At 41.8% G+C, this 21780-nt stretch overlaps 1 protein-coding gene across 2 annotated transcripts in view; it reads left to right on the top strand.

The window, feature by feature from the left end:
• Positions 1 to 21780, top strand: part of TMCC3 (transmembrane and coiled-coil domain family 3) — a 172707-nt gene that overhangs the window by 43437 nt on the left and 107490 nt on the right. The window contains exon 1 of one of the 2 annotated variants that reach the window (XM_072655597.1): positions 21256 to 21744. The exons of the other annotated variant lie outside the window; for it this stretch is intronic. Within the exon in view, the coding sequence (XP_072511698.1) occupies positions 21667 to 21744 (78 nt within the window). The 5' untranslated portion in view covers positions 21256 to 21666. Of the gene's footprint in view, positions 1 to 21255; positions 21745 to 21780 lie in introns of those variants that run through there. 2 annotated transcript variants of the gene reach the window in all.

Here is a 21780-nt window from a genome sequence, read left to right as displayed (position 1 = left end):
AAAGAGGGAGAAAGAAAGAAAGGAAGGGAGGGAGGAAGGAAGGAAGGAGGACAGGGAAGAAGGGAAAGAAAGAAAGGAGAAAGAAAGAGAGAAAGGAAGGAAAGATAAGAAAGGAAAAAAGAAGGAAGGAGACAAAGGAAGGAAGAAGAGAGAAAGAAGAAAAAATGAAGGAAAGAAAGGAAGAATTGTTAATGGAAAAGAAAGGAAGAAAAAGAAAGAAAGATGAGAATCCCCATTTTAATGTCAACCACCAAAGGTCCTGTATATTATGATGTTGCTGTGGTCTCTGAGACTTTTTTTTAAGGATGATTTCTAAAAATAAAGATGGCTTTTCTCATTTCCACTGACTTGGGAGCTTCCATGTCCTGGCAAAGGATTTGTCCCCAGTGGAGAGACATAGCTAGTACAGAAAGACCCAGACTTCCTTTTTTAAAGATATGCTTCATTTTCTTCGGGAAATATGCTTTTCTGTTAGAGTACAAATGTGATGTAAAGTGCTGCCAGATGCAGCTTTAATGCCCTGAATATACCCGCAGAATTGAAAGAGAGCTGAGCTAGGATTTTAAACAAAGCATATTTAAGCTCAGCCATATGTTACTTTGGACTCTAAAACTCAGATAAGCAGCACTGGGGCCTGGGATATATTTTTTTCTTCCAGAAACATTTTGCTTTATGAGGGACCTAGTCTTACTTAATAATAAAAGGAACCTGTTTCCCTCTCCACTGAACTCAGCCCACAATCAAGTTTAGATTTTATCTGTTGTCCTAAAATGGGGGGGAAAGAAGTTCTAAAAAAACAGAACCTGTTCCATTAATTAAATTTGGCAGAACTCCAAAAACCCATCAGAATTTGTAGTGCATAAACCTTCATAAGAAAAGATAACAGGGTGTTATTAAAAGCTTTTTGTTCCTGTTAAGTCATTTCTGACTCTCCATGACCCCATTTGGGGTTTTCCTGAGAAACATACTAGAGTGGTTTGCCATTTCCTTCTCCAACTCATTTGACAGATGAAGAAACTGAGGCAAACAGGGTGAAGTGACTTGTCCAGGGTCACACAGCTAGTGTCTGAGGCTAATTTGAACTCAGGAAAATGAGTCTTCCTGACTCCCGGTGCCAGCTACAGCTCAGCCTTTGTCATTGCCTTAGACTGAGTTGGAGCAAGGGGATGATTTGGAGCCAGAGAGGTAGAACTAGGGAGGGAGTGAATTCTAGGTTTTCAGTCTCTTAAGGCAAGGCATAGACTGACTGACTAATTCCTAGGCAGTTTAGTAGTCCTGCTTGTGTGACAAGGAACGTTGAGTGAAAGAGGGTAAGGTGAACTGAGGCTGGGGACATACACTGGAGTCAAGATGTAGGCAGGCTTGAAGGCTAGGCTAAGAAACCTCCAGGCTTTCTCAATCCCCCACCCCCCCCTACCCATTCACCCCTTTATATGTTGTCTTCCCCATTAATATGTAGACACTCTGAGTACAAGGTGTCTTTCCCTTGTATTTGTACTCCTAGAGCTTGGCACAGAGCCTGACACGTAGCAGATAATTAATAAATCCTTCATCTAGCTGTCGCCTGTCTATCCATCCATCTAGCTAGCTAGCTAGCTATCTGCTTAGCTGCCTATCTCTATCTATTGTCAATCATCTGTTATTTCTGTCTCTATTATCTACCATCTCTCTGTCTTTCTACCTGTCTCTGCCTATCATATCTATCATATCATCCATCCATCTATCAGTCCTTCTATCTATCAATCCATCCATCTATCAGTCCATCTGTTTGTCTATCAATCCATCCATATATCTGTCTGTCTACCAATCATCTGTCTATCTAACATCTGTATGTCTATCTATCCATCTTTCTATCAATCCATCTGTCTGTCTGTCTATCAATCCATCCATCTATCTGCACATCTATGTTTATGTCTATCTATCTCTATCATCTACCATCTCTTTGTCTTTCTACCTATCTACCCATCTGCCTATCTATCTGTGCCTATCTACCCATCATCCATCCTCTCTCTCCCTTCCTCCCTCTCTCAATCAATCAAAACTGATCTGAAAGGTAAAAACATAGTAGATATTCAAGAGATATCAATTCCACAAAAATTTATTTATTAAGCACCTACTGTATGCTAGGACTTCTGATGGGCATTGAGAATACCAAGAAATGAACAATTGCCATTGTTCTCTGTGAGCTTTTCTTCTCCTAGGAGATACAAACATAGATGATTTTAAAATGCTTGTCAATTCATTTTTCTGGGCAGCTGTGGCACAGTAGATAGAGCACTGGGCCTGGAGTCAGGAAGACCTGAATCCAAATCCAGCCTCAGACATTTACTAGCTATGTGACTTTGGGCAAGTCACTTAACTCAGTTTGCCTCAGTTTCCTCAACTGTAACATGGGGACAATAATAGCTCCTATCTCCCAGTGTTGTCATCAGCATCACAAGAGATAACATAAAGGGCTTAGCACAATGGGTAGAACATAGTTGGTACTTAATAAATGCATATTTCCATCCTTCTGGCAAGTTAATGAGCTAGTCCTTGAATAAGTGTTTCTCACTGAACTTTTTGTAACCCATATTAAATAATTCCCTTCTCTCACTCCCTAAGTGCTGATTAATTCATGTTCTCTCTAAGCAAATGTAGGCTATGCAGCCAATATGGGAGCAGGTTAAATGCCCTGATCCCACCCCCTGAAGTAAATGCAGTGGAGTTCTGAGAATCTCTGGTTTAAATTTGCATGATGCCATTAGAAACATCAATACTGCCCTTGCTGGGGCAGAGAACATGCATTCCCTGGTCTTCCCAGTCATTTAACTGTAATTTGGCTTGAGAATATGGATACTTTAAAAAAGAAAAACCTCTTATCACTGGAAATATTGGATGTTCAGGCCTGGAAATTGGGTTATTAACTGGAGGACACCCTGGCCATGGAAGTCAACTCCCTCATTTCACAAAAGACTGAAGCACAGATTGGTTTAATGACTTACCCAAGGTCACACAGCTAGTAAGTGTTGAATGGTAGAATTTGAACTTAGGTCTTCCATAACTTCAAGTCCAGTGCATTCTTCACTATCTACATCAGGCTTCCATTACTATCACATAGGGCCTGATCCCAATGGCGAAAGTAACAGATGAGTCTTAGAACTAGCAGGGATCACCCCCTTCTCCAGCCTCATTATCTTACAGATGAAGTGACCAAAGCCCTGAGAAGTTATGCAGTTTTCCTGAGCTCAAGCTAAGAAAAATATAGTAGGATCTGGATTCAAACTCAGAACTCCCATCTTATGATTCTCAAGTTCAGCAAGCTTATACTGCCTGCAATGTGGTAGAATGCATAGAGTGCTAGGCGTGGAATTAGGGAAACCTGGGTTCATATCCCACCAAAGACAAGTACTTTGTGACCCTAAGAAAGTCACTTAACCTCTCTAGGGTCTCACTTTCCTCCTCTGTAAATTCAGTGAGGCTAGACTGGCTGATCTCTCAGTTCCTTTCTATATTTAGGTGAATAGGTACATGAAAGAGAGTCAGAGATGGTGGGGGGGGTGGAGATAGAGAGACAAGAGGTATCAGTGCGGGAGAGAGAGAAGAGAGACAAGGGAGAGAGAGGGAAAGAGACAGACAGGTAAGAGGGGACAAGGGGGAAAGGGAAGGAAGGAGAGAGAGAAAGAGACAGAGAAAAAAACTAGGAGAGAGAGAGAAGAAAAGAGACACAGAGAAAGGAGGGAACACAAGGGAGAGAGAAAAGAGAGAAAAAATGGAAAGAAGAGAAAGAGAAGGGGAAAAGTGAACAGGAGTGGGAGAAAAAGAGAAAGAGAGAGAATGAGAGAGAGAGAATGTTTATGAAGCTGGAAGACATGGGGGCTCTCAAGGTCTCTGCTCTCAAGCAGACAAAACAAAAGAGAAGGACTGGGCAAGTGGTGGACAATGGAAAGGACACCAAATAGGAAGGTAGAGCAGTCAGGATGGTGTGTTGAGCTGGGATTGAGGGGAGCAGCATTGCTGGGGTTCTTCAAGAATGATCAATCCTGGACAGGCCCCAGGGCAGGGTCCTCCTCATTGGCCAAGGCCTCTATCCTTCCACCTCTGAGGCTGAGATGAGAACAGGGACTTCCCACCAAATGCTGAGTTTCTTCTCAGTGCCCATTCACCCAAAGTGCCAGCTATTTGTAGCTCAACCCAGAAAAGAACAGTGGGATCCCATGCCCTGCAGTTTGCTTAATAAGTAAGGGAAAGATGTCAATATTTATTGGATCAAGGATGGAGTAGGGAGTAAGTCCCTATTTAGTCACCACGAGGGTGAACATATCTAAAGATCACTGTTGGCACAGAAACCTCTGATGGTCCCATCTGTTTTCAGGCACGTTTAGAGGCACTCTGAAATTTTGTGGCTTCCTGTGACAAAGTAGGCTGGGGTTAATCCCTGAATGGTTTCCAAGCTTTCATGAAACCACAAGAAATAGAAGGCAAATCAATACATAATCACTGAACTTGTCCCTGGTTACAACTTCTTTTTAAAAAAGGATGATGTCACCCTTATTTCTGACTATATTCTTGGTAGAATGAAAAAGAACATTGAGTTTGGTGTCTGATTTGGGGTGGGTTCAGATTCTACCTCTATGACTACATTATGACCTTGGCTATGTCACTTAACCTCCATTTCTTAATTTATAAAATGGGGAAGATGGACCTGTAAGGCCTGTAAGGTCCTTTCTAGTTTTAAGTTTTTGATTCTATGAACCCTTCCCTCTTTTGTACCCCGAGTGCCATCCCTTATAACAGAAGAAAGAGAGAGAAACCCAGAAAAAAAAAAACAAAAAAGAAATGACTAAGCAAATGAACAAAGAGATGAATGGATACATGAATGAATAAATGAATAAAAAAAGCCACTTTGAAAGAACCAGCCCATCAGTGGAGTCTGAGTAGACTGATAGTCCTCCCACTTCTGCAAAGTGAGAAAAATTCATTTTCTCATCTCTTCTTGACAGCTAGGCTTGGCCATTTTAATAACACAGCTTTTTCAGTTCCATAGTGGCTGGGTTTTGGGTTTTTTTTTTTTTTGGTGGGATGGGGTATTGCTAGTTCTTCTTTCCATTTATATTATTATAGCCATTGAGGTTGTAACTTCTGGTACAGTGAACCCAGGATGCAGGTCTTGTTTCTGTTGCTTAACCTTTGTGACCTTAGGCAAACAGACCTTTGGGCTCTGTTTCCTCATTTGTAAAATGAAGGGATTAGACTAGAGAGTATCTGAGTTTCTGTCCAGTTCTAGACCTATAATCCTATGAATTCCTTAACAAATCACTTCTTCTCCCTTTTTCCTACCTCTCTTTCCTTATCTGTAAAATGAGGGGGTTGGACCAGATGGCTTCCAAGGTCCTTTCTGATACTGGAACTGGGCTCCTATTCTTGGATAACAATTATTTATGAGTCGTCCTGAGCGACAGTGGGCCTGGGACATCAAGCCAGTAGCCAGCTGAAATTCCTCAAGGGTCAGCCTCTTAGCCCTAGATGCACCCACATGCCACTGCCCACCACCACCCCACCCAGCGTTGGGCTGCAGGGAATGGAGAGTGGACGGGTCACAGAATCATTGACTGAAGTCCCTTTAGGGTTCCTGGTGGACTCCTCATTGCCATACTGAAGTTCTTCCAGGAGCTCAAGATTTCCCCTGTATCCTCTGAGTTGTCAGTTACTAGCAAAGAAGGAAAGTGTTAATTTGGGAGACACTTCCAGCTAGTTTGGTTTTGAGAATTTCTACTGTGGTCTGAGCTGCTAGTGATAAGAATTGGATTGTAATATCATGACAGGTAGCTTTGGAAAGTGGATAGAAAGGTCTTCCTGACTTCCAGCTTGGAATTCTGTACACTGGGCTGCCTACAGAGATCCTTGGCAGGAATGTTGCAGAGAGGATTCTCCAGCAACTAAGGATTAGGTCAGGCAACTTCTAAGGTCCCTTTGATCTCTGAGCTGTCCTTATTCCCCATTCTTCTTTCCTTTCTTTTCTTACTTAAAGGGACCATCGCTTGACTCACTTCTTAAAGAGGCCTATTCACTGAATGAGTGTTACCTCACTCTAAGTGGGGACCTGAAAAGGCCTTAGCCTAAAAGGGCCAGGGTCTCCAGAGTCTCCCATTGTATCCTGGGCCATCTCCAGTCATCCTGATGAATATTGGCCACTAGACCCAGATGGCTCTGGAGGAGAAAGTGAGACTGATGACCTTGCATAGCCCTCCCTCACCCATAGCAAAGTCAACTGCAAGTCATGTCACCATTTTCCTGATGTCATGGCCCTCTTCAAAAATGAAAAACAAACGTAACCTACTTGCCTATAGTGGAAGGACATTGTAATTAGTATTGTTGTGGCATAGCCAATAAAATCCAATCATTTTTCAATTGTGTCCCACTCTCCATGACTCCAATTGGTTGTTTTTTTCTTGGCAAAGATAATGAAGTAATTTGCCATCTCCTTCTACAGCTCATTTGACAGATGGGGAAACTGAGACAAACAGAGTTAAATGACTTGCCCAGGGTCACACAGCTAGCAAGTGTCTGAGGCTGGATTTGAAATCAGATCTTCTTGATTCCAGGCCAGGTACTCTATCCACTGAGCCACCTAGCTGTCCTCTTGAGCATCAGAAGACCCAAGTCCTCTGACTCCATTTTCATGTTCTTCTGTACTGTGCTACTAAGGGATTCATTTGTGTAACAAGCTTCTTTTTCTTCAGCCGCTGGGCCTGCCCTCTCACCTGTCTCAGCAGGGCAGCTACATTTGTTTTCACCAGATTTCTCTTTTATGGAAGTATTCCAAAATCACAATTCAAACATTACGAGATCATCGTCAAGATCAAACAGGCATCACCTTGGAAGGATCCTTTAGACACTAGGAAATAGGGTGAGAGAGACATAAAGTGAAGCAAAGCACACTCTCACCTGGATGCCAATTGGATTTTCTGCTCCCATGACATGTTTAAAAGTATGCTCACTCTCAAGGCCCTGCCCTCATTTCCCAGCCAACTTCCAAGTTCACGTCTTGCTAGTATATACAGTCCAAAGCTGTGGTATCCAGAATTCTCCCCTGCACACTGAGACTGAGATTGGGAGCTTGGTGGAGACGATGTAGAGTCAGCTCTGGCAGAAGAGGTCAAGCTAAGCTGCTGTAAGCAGGGCTGTGGATACAGGTCAACAGAGAAGGGAGGCAGCCAAGCCATGAAAGGCTTTCAATCTCAGCCCTGCTGGGGTAGGCGTCTCCTATAGAGGGGCTTTGAATAATACTTTCCAGAAGCATCCTACCATATATTTAACCAACTGGAGTAGAACTTCACTTCTAAAATTGCCGACCTGTCAGATGCTACCCTACAGCTTGCTTTATACATTTGTGTTTACTCATCATCTCCCCTATTAGAGGGACTGTCTTTTGCTTTTTTGAATCCTCAGCTCTTAGCCCATTCATTACCCACTACACAGTAGGTGCTTAATAAATATTTTAATTTTTTATTAAGTTTAATATAATATAATTTTTGAATATTATTACTATTTTCCCAATTAGTTTAAAGAAGATTTTTAACATTCATTTTTTAAAAAATTCTGAGTTCTAAATTTTCTCCCTCCATCACGCCCCCTTTCACTAAGAAAATAAGCAATTTGATATAGGTTATATATGTGCAATCATGTGAAACATATTTCCTTTCAATCAATGTTTATATTAACAGATTGACCGGCTCCAGTCTTGGTGCAGGGCTGATGTTCATCCTCAGCCTGGGAGGAGGGTTCCAGTTTTTGTTTCCTTTGTCCCTTCTCCTGCAGGTCTTTGGGGGAGGAGGGTCAGTCTCTAACACCCTCTCGTTACTGTATGTTACATTTTCTCTCAATTCCACCACATTTTCTAGTTTGCAAAGTGAATCTGCTTCCTAGGGGAAAGAAGTTCATTACAATTACCTTACAGGTATAACGCTGGCATATTAGATGCTATAGTCATGTTTGTCACTTCAAGGCAAAGTAGGATCATGAACAGAAAGACTGACTTTGGGATCATGAAGATCTGAATTCACTATCTGCTTTTGGCCAGTGGGATTGGGAGGAGTGGCTCTGAGCAAGTCACTTAACATTGTAGGTAAATAATAATAATGCGGAATACGAATGTCCAAGGCATATCCCATGAAACATATGTGATTCAGAAGATGAGAGCGTCCAGTAGAGAAATTTGTACCTAGTGGGCATTTTATGGGGCAGCTAGATGGTACATGGTTAGAGTGCTGGCCCTAGAGTCAAGAGGACCTGAGTTCAAATCCAGTCTCAGACACCTCCTACCTGTGTACCTCTAAGGCAAATCACTTCACCCTGTCTGCCTCAGTTTCCTCATCTGTCAAATGAGCTGGAGAAGGAAATGGCAAACTCCAGAATCTCTGCCAAGAAAACCCTCAGTGAGGTCAGGAAGAGTCAGACACAACTGAACAACAACAAAAGGTTAGTCTCTTTGTTTTACTTATGAGAAAGCTGACACCAAGAGAGATTAAGTAACTTTAGTGGGGAGGTTCTTCATCTTGAGGAATCTATATCTTAAGTAACTGTATTCAAGTCATCCTCATAATAGGGAGGCACTGGGATACAGTGATTAAGCCAAGAAGACCTGAGTTCAAATTCTGCCTCTATGTGACCCTGGACAACTCATTTACACTCTCAATGCCCCCAAGTAACTGTTCCAGAAAGAGGACAACTTGCATCTGTAGGATGTGTGTTGCTTGAGAGCAGGGACTATGACTTTTTGTTTGGTTTTTGTTTGGTTTGGAGTTTTTGCTTTTTCTCCCCCTTCAACTTTCTCTCTCCACCCCCTTCCCTAATACTTAACGCATTGCTTGTCACGTTAATAAATGCCTTTAATAAGTGCTTGTTGACTGATTGACTGAGGAAAGGGAATTTCCTCACCTGAAAGTTCTCTATATCAATGAAATCACAGGTCTAGGATAACAGCATCTATCCTATGGAGAGGGAGGGTCAGAGAAGGTACAGAAAAAAAAATGTTGCATGAAAGAAACAGAAATAAGACTTTCATAATAGCTCACATTCTCTCGAGCCATTTAAGATTTTGTCAGATGCTTTACATACATTACTTCACTTGAGTCTCGTAGCAGACGTGTGAGGGAGGTGCTGTTAATGTCCCCATTTTACAGATGGGGAAACCAGAGTGCAAGTTAAATGGTTTGCCCAGGAGCACATTCCAGTTTTCCAAATCTGTTGCACTATCAGCTCTGCCACCTTCGCCAAAGTGAAGCTTGTCATTAGTCAGTCAGTTTCTATAGTGAAGCATCTGCCAAGCCGAGCACGATGCTATGCACTGGGGGTACAGAGAAAGGCCAAGTAAACAATAATAAAAATTCTCAGTCTTTGATTTCAAGGAGCTCCCAGGTTAATAAGGAGTAATAACTTTCAGCACAACACAACCTTGCCTGAAAGCAGGTTATAATTAGGATTTTCTCAAAGCCAATGTGAAATTTCAAGACTGGATGGTCTTTGGGCAGGAACTCAAGTCTTCCCCCTCTCCTGCTGAGTCCTCCCCACCTTCACCCCCACTCTGCTCTTTTCTCTGTTCACTTATAGTCTACCCTGCTCAACCACTTCCTCTCATTCAAGTATTTTCTTAATATAGAGAACCATTCTCTTTTATATCAAATGGTACAGTGTTGCTAAGTGTAGCCTAGGTTCTGCCCCAAACCCAGTGTGAAAAGGAATGAGTTTGAATAAAATAAAAAGAAATAAACAATTTTTAAAAAGTATACTTGATTTGGATTCAGAGAATCTTGACTCTACTGGTTACCACACAAGTCAGTTAGCACACATACTGTGGCTCAGTTTCCCCATATATAAAATAAAAGGGTTAGGCTCCATGGCCTCTAAGGCCCCTTTGAGTTCTAAATCTAGGATCTTGCCATCTTGGGCCATTCCCTTGATGTTTCTGGCCTCAGTTTTCTCACCTACAAAAGGAGGGCATTACACTGATGAGACACCCTCCCAGGTTCTGCCAGTGCTAATATTTGAGTCTCTGCACGTGTGTGTCTTGCCCAGAGCTTAGCGCCCAGTGTCTTTCATATAGCAGACATTTAATCCTATTAAACAAATATTCATAAAGTCTTGTTGAATCAAAGCACATGTGCCTCATCCTGTCAAATTTATGCTGGGAGTCATAGATTCATTTTAATACAGGAAGTATTAGTTTCTTTTGAGTATCCTCCCTGGTACCTCCTGCCTCGCATAGATATTTTTAAAAATCATTCTCTAAGGGCATTTTGGTTACCTAATGGAAGTCATTTTCACCCAAAACAGTGGAACCCAAAAATAGGAACTGGAAACCTGTTGTTCATATACAGATGTTTGAAAGGAGTGTGGCTCCTGAATTGATTTGGTACATGAGTGAATCAGGGCTCTTGTGTGGCTCTCTCCCTAGCAGTGGAGCTCTGAGCTATATCATTCTGGGTGATTCTTTTCCATGACCTTGCATCCATTCCATAAAGAAGATTTCCCAATGGGCAGGAGACCTTGTTCTGGGTCTCTTAACACAGGGTGTCCCAAAAATCTTAATGTGGTTTTAAACCATCGAAGCTCAAACTACTAAAGGAAAGGAGGAAGGAAAGAAGCAAGGAAAGAAAGAGAGAAGGAAGGAAGGAAGAAAAAGAAAGGAAGAAAGAAAAAAGAAAGGAAGAGAAAGAAAAGGAAGGTAGAAAGGAAGAGAAGGAAGGAAAGACAGTTCTCAAAAAACTTACATTCTAATAGGAGAAGAAAACGCATAAAAGGGAGTGGTGGCCAGGAAGGGACCAGATGGCTAGTGAGGTTCTAGTTCAATATACAGGCTGTTTGTTATCTTGCCCTCTGTCTATGTGACGGCTTCACCTCCTATTCTAGTCCCATGTCCTCAGTGATGTCTGTTATACCACTTTTTATGTCAGAGTCTTCCAGAATAATAATCTATACTATTTAGATTTATTTATCAATCAATCAACCAATCAAAAAGCATTTATGAAGTGCCCACTATGTGCCTGGCAATATATTAGGCACTAGGGAAATACCTACTCTACAATGAATGAAACAATCCTACTTGAAATAGACTTGTACTCTAATGGGCCTTACCTTACCCTAAGTGAGTACCCAAATAGGCCTAAGACCAAAGAGACCAAGGTCTCCCATTGCATTCTGGGCCATCTCCAGTCATCCTGATGAATATCTGTTCACTGAATCCAGATGGCTCAGGAGGAGAAGTGAGGCTGGTGACCTGCACAGCCCTCCCTCACTCAAAACAAAGCCAAGTGCAAATCAAGTCATCATTTCTCTGATGTCATGATCCTCTTCGAAAATGAAGGACAAACACAACTCTAATGGGAGAAGCAAGGACATATATAAGTATAAACATATAAAAAGAAAGAGAATTGGATACAGTAAAGAGTTATTGAATACAAGGCAGTTGGGGAGGGAGGAAGGGGTGCTGGGAAATGTTTGACTCCTCCCTCTCAAAAAAATGTTCACACCAAGCACTTTTAAGTGTAATCTGGTATTAATATTTTCTCCATTGCTTTCTTAAGTTTATAGATAATCAACAAATCAACCTTGATTTGTAAATTTGTTGATTACTGAGGAATAAATGCTCGCACTGAAATTTTGCTCCCGCTAGTCCTTGGAGGACTAGCTGTTGAGGGGCAGGGGTCTCAGGAAAGGTTTCATGTAGAAAGTGGTGCTTGAGTTGCATTTCAAAGGCAAATAGAGATTTTCTGAGGCTGAGGTGAGGAGGGAGGGCATTCCATACATGGGTGATGGCCAACAAAGGTATGGAGGCAAAAGATGGTGTTGACTATCAGTCAGTGAATATTTATTAAATGTTTACCATTTGCCAGGCATCGTGCTAAGTATTGGTGATACAAAGAAAGGCGAATACATAATGTGTGCACATGCTAGGTGTTTTAATAATAATTGGTCAACTTATTAATTTGTTCATTTATTCAAAAAGTATCAAGCATGTTTATATGTATACACATACATACATACATACATACATACATACACTCTGTTCCAGGAATTATTCTAGGCCCTGAGGATCCAAAGATAAAAACAATATTGACCCTTGGGACACTGGAATTTTGATTCTTTGGAGAGGGTGGTATTCCATGATTCACAGCCTTGTTGCATCACTGAGCAAATATTAATGTCAAAAAAATGGGTTTTGGAAGCTTGGGATCGCCAAATGTGATTCAGCCCACTCTCCTCCTCCTGTGGAATTTTAGACTAAATTTAGAGTCCATCTGTAATATCTGCTCAAAATATATCTTAATGGACTTTTCCATATGATTGTATTCCCCAGTTTGGGAAGGAACAGTGGAAGAGTTATGACACTACAATATCTTGACTATACTACTTCAAGAGTGGGAGGTTTAAGCTTTCAAGGTTCTGAAGTAGAAGAGCACCCATAGAAAGAGTGTCTTTGGAGTCAGGAGTTCTGGGTTCAAATCCCACTTCCAATGTTCACTGCTGAGTGACTTTGGGTAATCACACCTCCTTGGGCACCAGATTCCTCCTTTGTAAAATGAGAGGCTTTGGACGTGATGGCTTGAGGTCCCTGCTGGCTCTATGATCTGATCCAGTGTTCCAACTCCCACCCTGGTAACCCGGGTTCCTCAGCTCTTTATCAAGAATTCTCTTTATCAAGCCCATCCCCAGACACACATCATCATCCTCACAGATGTTAGAATGGTACACATTCCAACATCTCTGGTATAGCAACTACGCATCTATTATCCACTATCAGTGGAAAATGTCCCAATATTCCTAATTGAGCACAGAGTCCTCCCTCAACCTTCTCCCTGTTTCCCAAGCCCAGATGAATAGACCACCAACTTTCCTAATAACCCTAATAACACATCATCCATGTCCTCATGTACCTCCTGTGCCCCCCTCCCTTTTCACTTCTAGCTCTAAGAATAGTAATTGAATTATTTTGCAGATGAATATTAATTTCTCCGTGATGCCACTCATCAGTCCCTGTGACTTCTCAGATGGAATGATCCCTTCCAGGTCATCATTCTCTTATATGTATTGTCTCCTCCTATTAGAATATAAACTTTTTGAGAGCAAGAACTACCTTTTTTTTTGTATTTGTATCCTCCATCTCTTAATATATGCTTATTCATTCATTTATTAATCTTAAGCAACCTGACTTTTATATACAAGAATATATAAGAAATGCATATATTTAAGAAATATATATTTATATATTATATATACATTAGCATTAGCAAATGCAAAGTCAAAAACCCAAATGGGCTTAGTGATTAAAAAAATAAAGAAAATCATGCATTGATTCAAAGACATCCCCCCCCAGTACTATGTAGTCTCCTAACCTTACATTTCTAAATCTTTCCCTTTTTCTTTCACTCACCAAAGAATTAGAAATCAGAGACTGCCAGCACAGACAGAGCGAGGCTATAGTAACTAGTACTAGTGAAGACAGTTTTCTAGAAGGTGGTGACTTCCTAGGGTTATTAGGAAAGTTGGTAGTCCATTAATCTGGGCTTGGGAAATGGGGAGAAGGTTGAGGGAGGACTCTGCTCAGTTAGAAATATTGGGACGTTTTCCACTGATAGTGGATAATAGATGCGTACTTGCTATACCAGAGATGTTGGAATGTGTACCATTCTAAGCAGTGATCCCAGATACCATCTGTGTGGATGAGGCAATAGTCCTGGTGTAATGGGAATGAGGTGTCAGTCAAACATTTATTAAGTGACTACTGTGTGCCAGGCACCATCAGAAAGGGAGGGAGTGCTGAAGCGCCCGCTGATCTGTTGGTCATTGCTGCAGAATGAAATTGTTTACCTGATTCCTGCTGTTTGGGCTCAACTTGCTGATAGCCAGCTGCTGTTTTCCCTGGGACTGGAGAGAGTGATGCAAATCTTGAAGCCCCAGAGTCATTAACAGCTATTATCCTCGGGTATGGGGGGCGGGGAGGCAGGGGCTAGTGGCAGGGGTGGGGCGGAGATTGAACAAATGGCCTGATCACAGACTATTATCTCAGAGGTAATATTCAGTACCCCAGGGGTTTATGGATGGATTTCAGGGTTTCTGTAAACTTTTTCACTACCCTCTAATTGAAATTTAGCTTTTCCTTCGATTATGACTGTAGGCAGCAAACATTATTCTCAAAAAGGGTCCATAGGATTCACAAGACTACCAGATGGGTCCAGGAGCAAAGGGAGGAAGGGAAGGAAGGAGGGAGGGAAGAAAAAAGGAAGGGAGGGAAAAAGCATGAATTAAGCACCTACTATGTGCTAGGCTCTGTACTAAATACTTTACAACTGTTTTTTTCATTTGATCCTCACAACAACTCTGAAAGATAGGTGCTTTTATCTCCATTTTACAGATGAATAAACCAAGCTAGACAGGTTAAGTGACTTGCTCAAGATCACACAGCTATTAAGTGTACTTAGTCATATTTGAACTCAAGTCTTCTGGACTCTCTATTCACTGTACCACCTAGCTGTCTGTAACTGGAGTCAGATAATGTGGAAAGATGTTTAACATGACCGTATATGTATAACCTATAGCAGATGGCTTGTTGTCTTGGAGAGACGAGGGACAAAAATTTGGAACTCAAAATCTGTAAAAATGAATGTTGAAAAGTATCTTGACATGTAATTGGAAAAAAAAATGCTATTAAGATAATTGGAGTCAGAATTAGGGAGTAGGGTTAGGGTTGGTCTAGTTAACCCAACCCATGCCTGAATAGGAAACCACCTCCCACCCCACCCATATCCCTGAGAAGTGGTTCTCTGATTAGAGATTTTCAATTGAGTACAGTCATAATCTCCAGAGACACAAGTGAATATCTCTGATGATTAGTACAATTTTCCTCTAACATCAAGCCTCAATTCATCTACTTATAGACATTGTTCCTGGTTCTACCACCCAGGGGACAGTAGAATAAGAGTAGTATTTCTATATGATGACCCTTTAAACGCTTGAAGCCAGTGATCATCTGCCCCTGGAGGTCTTCTGGACTCTACCCTAAACATCCCTCGTTCCTCTAGCCCATCCTCCACAGTGCCTGATTTCGGTACCCTTCAGCATCCTCATCGCCTATTTCTGAATATTCTTTGACTTGAGATATAGAGTGAAAGGGATCTTAGAGGCCAGCTAATCCAATCTCCTCATTGTGGAGATGATGAACATCAGAAACTCATAGTCATGGACCCAATGCTGAATGCAGCTTCATAGCATCCTAGCTTTTTATACCAACATCTCATCAGTGTGGATAACTCCCTCCAAAAGGGCTGATCTCAACATATCTGTGCCTTCTTATCCTGTGATGTTTCATGGGTGGTAGTAGGGGAGATTGGAAGGGTCCACTTAGTCAGTGTTCAAGGGGTCTCCTAGATCTCTTAATGTTATGTGCCTAACAGTGAAGCACAGGGGTCATCCATCACCTGTGAAGGCTAACAGGGTTCATTTAAGTTGGCATCTGTTATGTGCCAGGGCTGCCTCACATGTCTAGTAGTTCAGACTTGAGACTGGAATTAAATGAGACACTTGTAGACCAGACTAACAGTTAACAGAAGGAAATTTAGTTTGCTAGAGCATGAAAGGATTCTCAGCAGGCGTACAACATCCCTGATTGAGGTAGATGAAGCCCACCCCCATATCTGTATTAAGAGAGCAGGCTGTGGCACCACATTTTTCAAGTCTTGATTCCTTTTGAGCTGGATTCTCTTATGCTCTTAGGTGACCAGAAAGTCTCATCATGGGGTTGGAGTCTTAGAACTCTGGGCTAGTTAAATCTCAAGGCCAGAGTTAATTCGTTTTAAGGACAAACTGGGCTAGTCTGTGTGGGGTAGGGCCTGGGGCTGGAGCCAGATGTTATGGACCCTGAGAGCTAAATGTACATCTTGAAATTGGTGAACACTACAAATCGGGGTTTGAGTTAGTATTTTGTTGATTTCTAGACTTAAGAAAACGTTAGAGAAAATATTAATATGCAGATTAAACTAAAAAGTTTGTCACAGGAGCATTTTCCTCCATAAAGAACCAGTTGTTAAACATTTATCAGCACATCTCTGGGCAGAGTCCTAGAAAAAGTTAGCCCATGGAACCAGGAGAATGGTTCCTACAGCAACAGCAATGACTTTGAAAGACTTAATAACGCTTATCAATACAGTAACCAACCATGATTTCAGACAAGCAATGATGATTTGGGCTACCCACCTCCTGACAAAGGGGCAACAGATTTGGTACAGAACGAGACATGGCTTTTTGGACATGGCTAAAGCTGGAAATTCTTTGGCTTGGCTACATGTATTTATTTCAAAGTCTTTGTTTTTCTTTTTCAATTGGAGGTAGAAGAGAAAATTCATGCTTGTTAATCAGGGGAAAAAATTTTTTTAAAAAGGAAAGAAAAGTCAGCCTACATAGAGTCTTAAAAAATGCTGCTCCAAACACTCTAGCAGCCAGGTCATTTTAAAGTGTAAGCTGAGTTCATGGTGAGCTAGCCAGCATCTGGCTTGTAAACTGTGCTGTACAAATTGCTAACTTGTAAATGTACACACTGAGCGACTTTATTCCATTTCATAAAGCCAGATTTGTTCTCCCTTTCTTTCCCTGTTCCTCTTTTTAAATACTTACTGTGCCTTTTTTTTCAATTTAGTGTATGTAAAGTCATACATGAGAAGGAAATATATTTCTGAAAAAATATATATTTCTTTTTTTTCATTGTAGGTTTGGCTTTCTGTTCATTTATCAGTTTGTCTCTCCTCTGTCTCTTTTAATTTCTTCTCCAACAAAATAAGAAGACCAGCAGCTGCTTATACTAATAGCTAGCTTTTATCTCTTGCCTGCTATGTGCCAGGCACTATCCTTAGAGCTTTCCAAATATCACCTTGTTTGATTTTCGTAATAATCCTTGGACGTAGATGCTAATTATCATCCCCATTTGCAGATGAAGAAATTGAAACAGAAAGGTTAAGTGACTTTTCCGTAGTCAAATAGCATTTAAGTGTATCCATAAAGTGCCATACTTGATATAATTAATCAAAAGAGATGACACATGTAAAATGCTTTGCTCTCTGTAGCTAGCTATTATTAGTAATTGAAGGCTAGTAGCATGCATTCAGTTCAACTCAAGCAACCTTTATCAAATACTTAAAATGTGCCTATAGAACACAGCAGTTACTGTACTGAGAGGCCTATATTCAATTAAGAACCCATTTTATTCGAGGTACCAGGCCATGTGCTGGGAATACAAGAATAAAGATAAAATGATAATGAAAAGAACAGAAAGGGGAAAGGGGGGAAGGTAAGCAACTGACTTCACTGATTTGTACATTTGGATGATATGAAACCGATCTGGATTTTTTATTTCTAGAAATTTCCAAAACTGCTTGTTAGGCTTTTGCTGAACTCTGCCTCACCTTTCTAAATTATTTATGTTTACTGAGTATATATTTTGTATTTATTTTAGTGTCTCGTAAAGGCATGCCAATTATGCCCTTAGCATAAGCTGATATGCATTTCTAATGATGTTTCTATGTGTCTCAACTTCTTTAAGGGGAGGAGGATTCCACCTTTTCTCTGTGTTTCTCTAGAATGCCTTGCAGTAGCATGGGCTGATTCGTGGAGGGTGTGGGTCTGGAAGGACAGAAAGGATTTGCATAGGAGGGCTACAATATCCAGGCAGAGGGTGGTGAGATAGAGACAAAGAATGACCGAAGAGAAAGAAAGAGCAAGCGCTGTGTCCCTGAGGAGATGGTCAGTGAGAAGACAGTGTAGTCCTGTGGTTCCCATTTTTGAGAAGATGATCCCAGGGATTTGGGTTAAAAATTCTCTAGCGGTACTTTAAGCAATCACTAAAATAATAAATGCAAAAAATATTACAAATAGTAAATAAGTAAATGCAAAGAATATGATGAAAAGTAAATAATATTACCAATAATAAACATGTAAAATATTACAAATAGTAAATAAAGGGTAAATAATGCTATAAGTATTGAATAAATGTTAAAAATACTACAAATAGTGAATAGATATAAAGAATGCGACAAATCATAGATTAAATTACTTCAAGGGTAATTTACAATACATTTTTTGTTGTTATTATTGTTGAGTTTGCGGGGAAAAGAAACCATTTTGAATAATGTTTGTATTAGGGAATAGTGGGAAATAAGGCTGGAGGGGCAGGTTTAATCAAGTAATCCATCAGCATTTATTAAACACCTATTATTTGCCCCACAGAGAGGATACAAACACATGACTGAAACATTTCTTCCAGTAGACTCGGGGTTTCTTGGGAGACGGGGCTGTTTTTTTGCCTGCCCTTGTGTCCCTGATTCTTAACTCAGTGTTTGACACGTAGTAGGTGCTTAATACATACTTGCTGGCTCAGCTTGAGCTTATAATCTAGCAGGGGGAAACACATGTTAAGAGTCCCTGGTTGAGGAGTTAGGACTTAGCCAGTGAATTTTCCATGTCTAGTGTGGCAATATAAACTTTGGATAAATATTCACACTTCAGGCCTGGGTTTGAGTTCCATTAACACATCAATCAATTTCTTGCAATCCAATTTAATGATTAAAAAGAAAAGATGAGCTAAAATGTCCTCCTCTAAATAATATATATGATTTTATTGTATTATTCTCATTAATTTCTCTAGGGAGAAGTAAGTATTCAGAGGAATAAGAGACAGCGTATTTTTTTGAGTTCCTACCTTCAGAGAGGGAATTCTCCCTCCTCAGGGGACTACCAGAGTGCTGTTTTTCTCCAATGAAAGGTGCTAGACCTTCTCTTCCATCTGGTACTACTTCTCCCCAGAGTGCCAGATGGCAATCAACTCTGCCCATTTTCTTAGGGGAACTGGTGTGTGTGTGTGTATGTGTATGTGTGTGTGTGTGTGCATGTGCGTGTGTCCTACTAAGTTATGAAAGGTTTAGTATGGTCCTGGTGACAGATTTTATGTCTGTTGACTAAGAACTGGTCTAGGTTAAGTTCATCACCAGCCGAGCCATGGAATGATGAATTTTTCAGCTATTGCAACTCCAGAAATTTTTCTGCTAAGTTGTGGAGGGATTACAGTCTGTCTCAGTGGAGAGAGTACCCCCCACTGACAGAATCACAGATCTTTAAATATTTAAAAATATATAAAAGGCAGCCCCATGACCAGAAAAGAGGCAAGAAAAGAGTTTGCTCAAACTAAAAGAATCTCAAAAATCTTCTCTTGGTTTTGGACTCCCAGCCAAGTACAGCTCTATTACTCCTACTCCTAACCAACAGATGGATTTCTTTTAGTGGGCTCACTATAGTAGTAGAGTGTGGCTTACAAATTGCTTTCCATGCAGCATCTTAGTGATGTAGGTCTAGACAGTACTATAATACTGATTTTACAACTAAGGACACTGAGGTCATTGGTGTGGCTAAGGTCACACAGTAGGTCCAGTGTTTTTTCCACTGACCCTTAATTCTTAGTAACCGAACCAATCAGTAGGCATTTATTAATTGCCTACTATGTGCCAGACCCACACTAAATGTTAGAGATACAGTCAACTACCATTTATTAAGCACCTACTATGTGCCAGACTCAGGTTAGATGTTAGAGATACATTCAGCTTTCACTTATTAAGCACCTACTATGTGCCAGATACCATGGCCTGGGAATGAGAAGAAAGGCACATGACGGTCCTAGCCCTCAAGGAATTCATGTCCTATAAGGGGAGAAAGTTTGTACATATATGAGATATATGAAAGAAATACCAGGTAACATGGGGTGGAGGGAGGCAGTGGTATCTTAAGAAAGGCTTCATGTAGAAGTAGGCCTATTTTAGATTACATTTTCCCTAAATTCTCCAACCAGGGTCATAAGGCTTAATTCTAGCATTTCCTGATAACTTCAGGATACTTAAATTAGTAGCTTAGGATCATCTACTTAACCTGATAATTAAAGCGCTGTACAATGTGATCTCTACTTACCTTCCCAGTCTTATTTCACATTCTTTCCCTTCTGGCCACTCTTTGGTGTAGTCAAACTGCCCTGCTACCTCTTCTCCTTACAGGACATGCCACCCCTTGCTTCAGTGCCTGGAATGGAATCCCTCCACAAACAGGTTCCTTCAAAGTATAGCTCATTAAGGTCATTCTTAATTTCTCCCTCTCCCCAGTGCCCATCGGAAAAACACTTTAGACTCTAGGTACTGTAGTCCATTTGTAGATGAGGAAACTGAGGACCAGGGAAACTGAGCGACAGGTAGTAAGTTATCAGGGGTAAGATTTGAACTCAAGTCAAGACTACAGAACAAGTGATTTTTTTCTTTGTGTCTCTCTGCCTCCTGTATACTGTTTATACTGTCTTCCTCTTGAAATTACTTGTATTTTGTGTATATACTTATCTTTGTACTTACTGTAACCAAACTTTTTCTCTTGTGTGTTTCTATCTCCAGTACCACGCACATAGGCTCCGGGATTGGACCTGGGATCTCATTGGTATGGGTAACTTCCAGATGAGGAAACCCTCCCTTACCAATGCTCTTTGGCATCTAAATCTTCGAGGTAGAATCTTAGAGCATTGAGTCCCCAGAGGTTAGATGACTTGACTAGGGTCTCACAACCCATAAAAATCAGGGCTGCCATAGGGGTCTTCCTGGGTTCGATTTCTATCCACTAACCCACATAGTAAGCACTTAGTAAGTACTGACTTTCTCTTGTGCCGACATATATTTTTAAAAAAAACAAGAAGGGCATAGGTTAAGGGAAGGGGAAATAAGAGGGTGCCCTTTGAACTAGACTGACCATTTTCAACAGGTGGCCCGTAGAAGGCGAGAACCTTGCAGATTTATAGACGAAAGCTTATTAAAACAAGAAAAGGATAGAAACTAGTTTAGGGACTAGTAGGGAATAATATTGTATGTGAGGGGGAGGAATGTGATGTCATTGTGTAAAGGAAGATAGGGGCCAGATTGTGGAGGTTTCTCCTTTGGGTATACTGAGTCCCAGAAGTTTTTTGTAGTCCTGTGCCTTATCAGAAAGAAGTATCTGACAGCTGTGTGGTGGGGTGGAGTGGAGTGGGGTGGAGTTGAAGGAGGAAGGGAAACACAGCAGAAGAGAGCTCGGTCCAAGGGAAGAAGGAAGGCAAGCCTCGGGGCAGTTGGGGAATCGCATGGGAAGTGGGCAGAGGTGGAAAGAGACAAGATTTGGAGACGGATTGGACGTGGGGCGGGGAAGGGAGGGGCCGCATGTTTTGCACGTATAAATACACCTAAAGAGGAGACGCCTTTTTTGTTTTGATGGGAGAAGAGAGAATCCTGGGACAGAAAAAAGTTTTCCCGGAGCTTGTGGCCGAGCTCGAGAGGGAGAAGGAAAGCGGGGCTACGGGCGCCCTCGGGGGGCCTGGATCCCCCGGGGAGGGGAGGGAAGAGGGAGGAGACTGGCTCGCCTCCGCCCGCTCTACCGCACCCAGCCTGCGGAGGCGCCGCCGAGTTGGGCCGAGGGTTAAGCCAGGGTGAGCTGCCACCGGCCAGACCGGGGCCACCAGTCCAGCGAGGACGCGCTGAGCCGGGCGAAAGGAAAAGTTGGGGGCGCCCGAGCGCGTCCCGGGGGTGGCCGCCGGTGGGTGGGTGGGCGGTGTGGGGGGCAGCAGCCACCGCCGCCTCCGGAGCCGGGATGCCAGGGAGCGACACGGCGCTCACGGTGGACCGGACCTACTCGGACCCGGGCCGGCACCAGCGCTGCAGGAGCCGGGTAAGCGTGGCCCGGCCGGCGATCGAGGCGGAGAGG

This window comes from Notamacropus eugenii, chromosome 3 (assembly GCF_028372415.1).
Source record: "Notamacropus eugenii isolate mMacEug1 chromosome 3, mMacEug1.pri_v2, whole genome shotgun sequence".
Lineage (NCBI taxonomy): Eukaryota > Metazoa > Chordata > Mammalia > Diprotodontia > Macropodidae > Notamacropus > Notamacropus eugenii.
The sequence above is the reverse complement of the archived record's forward strand: the minus strand, read 5'-3'. Positions and strand labels throughout refer to the sequence as shown.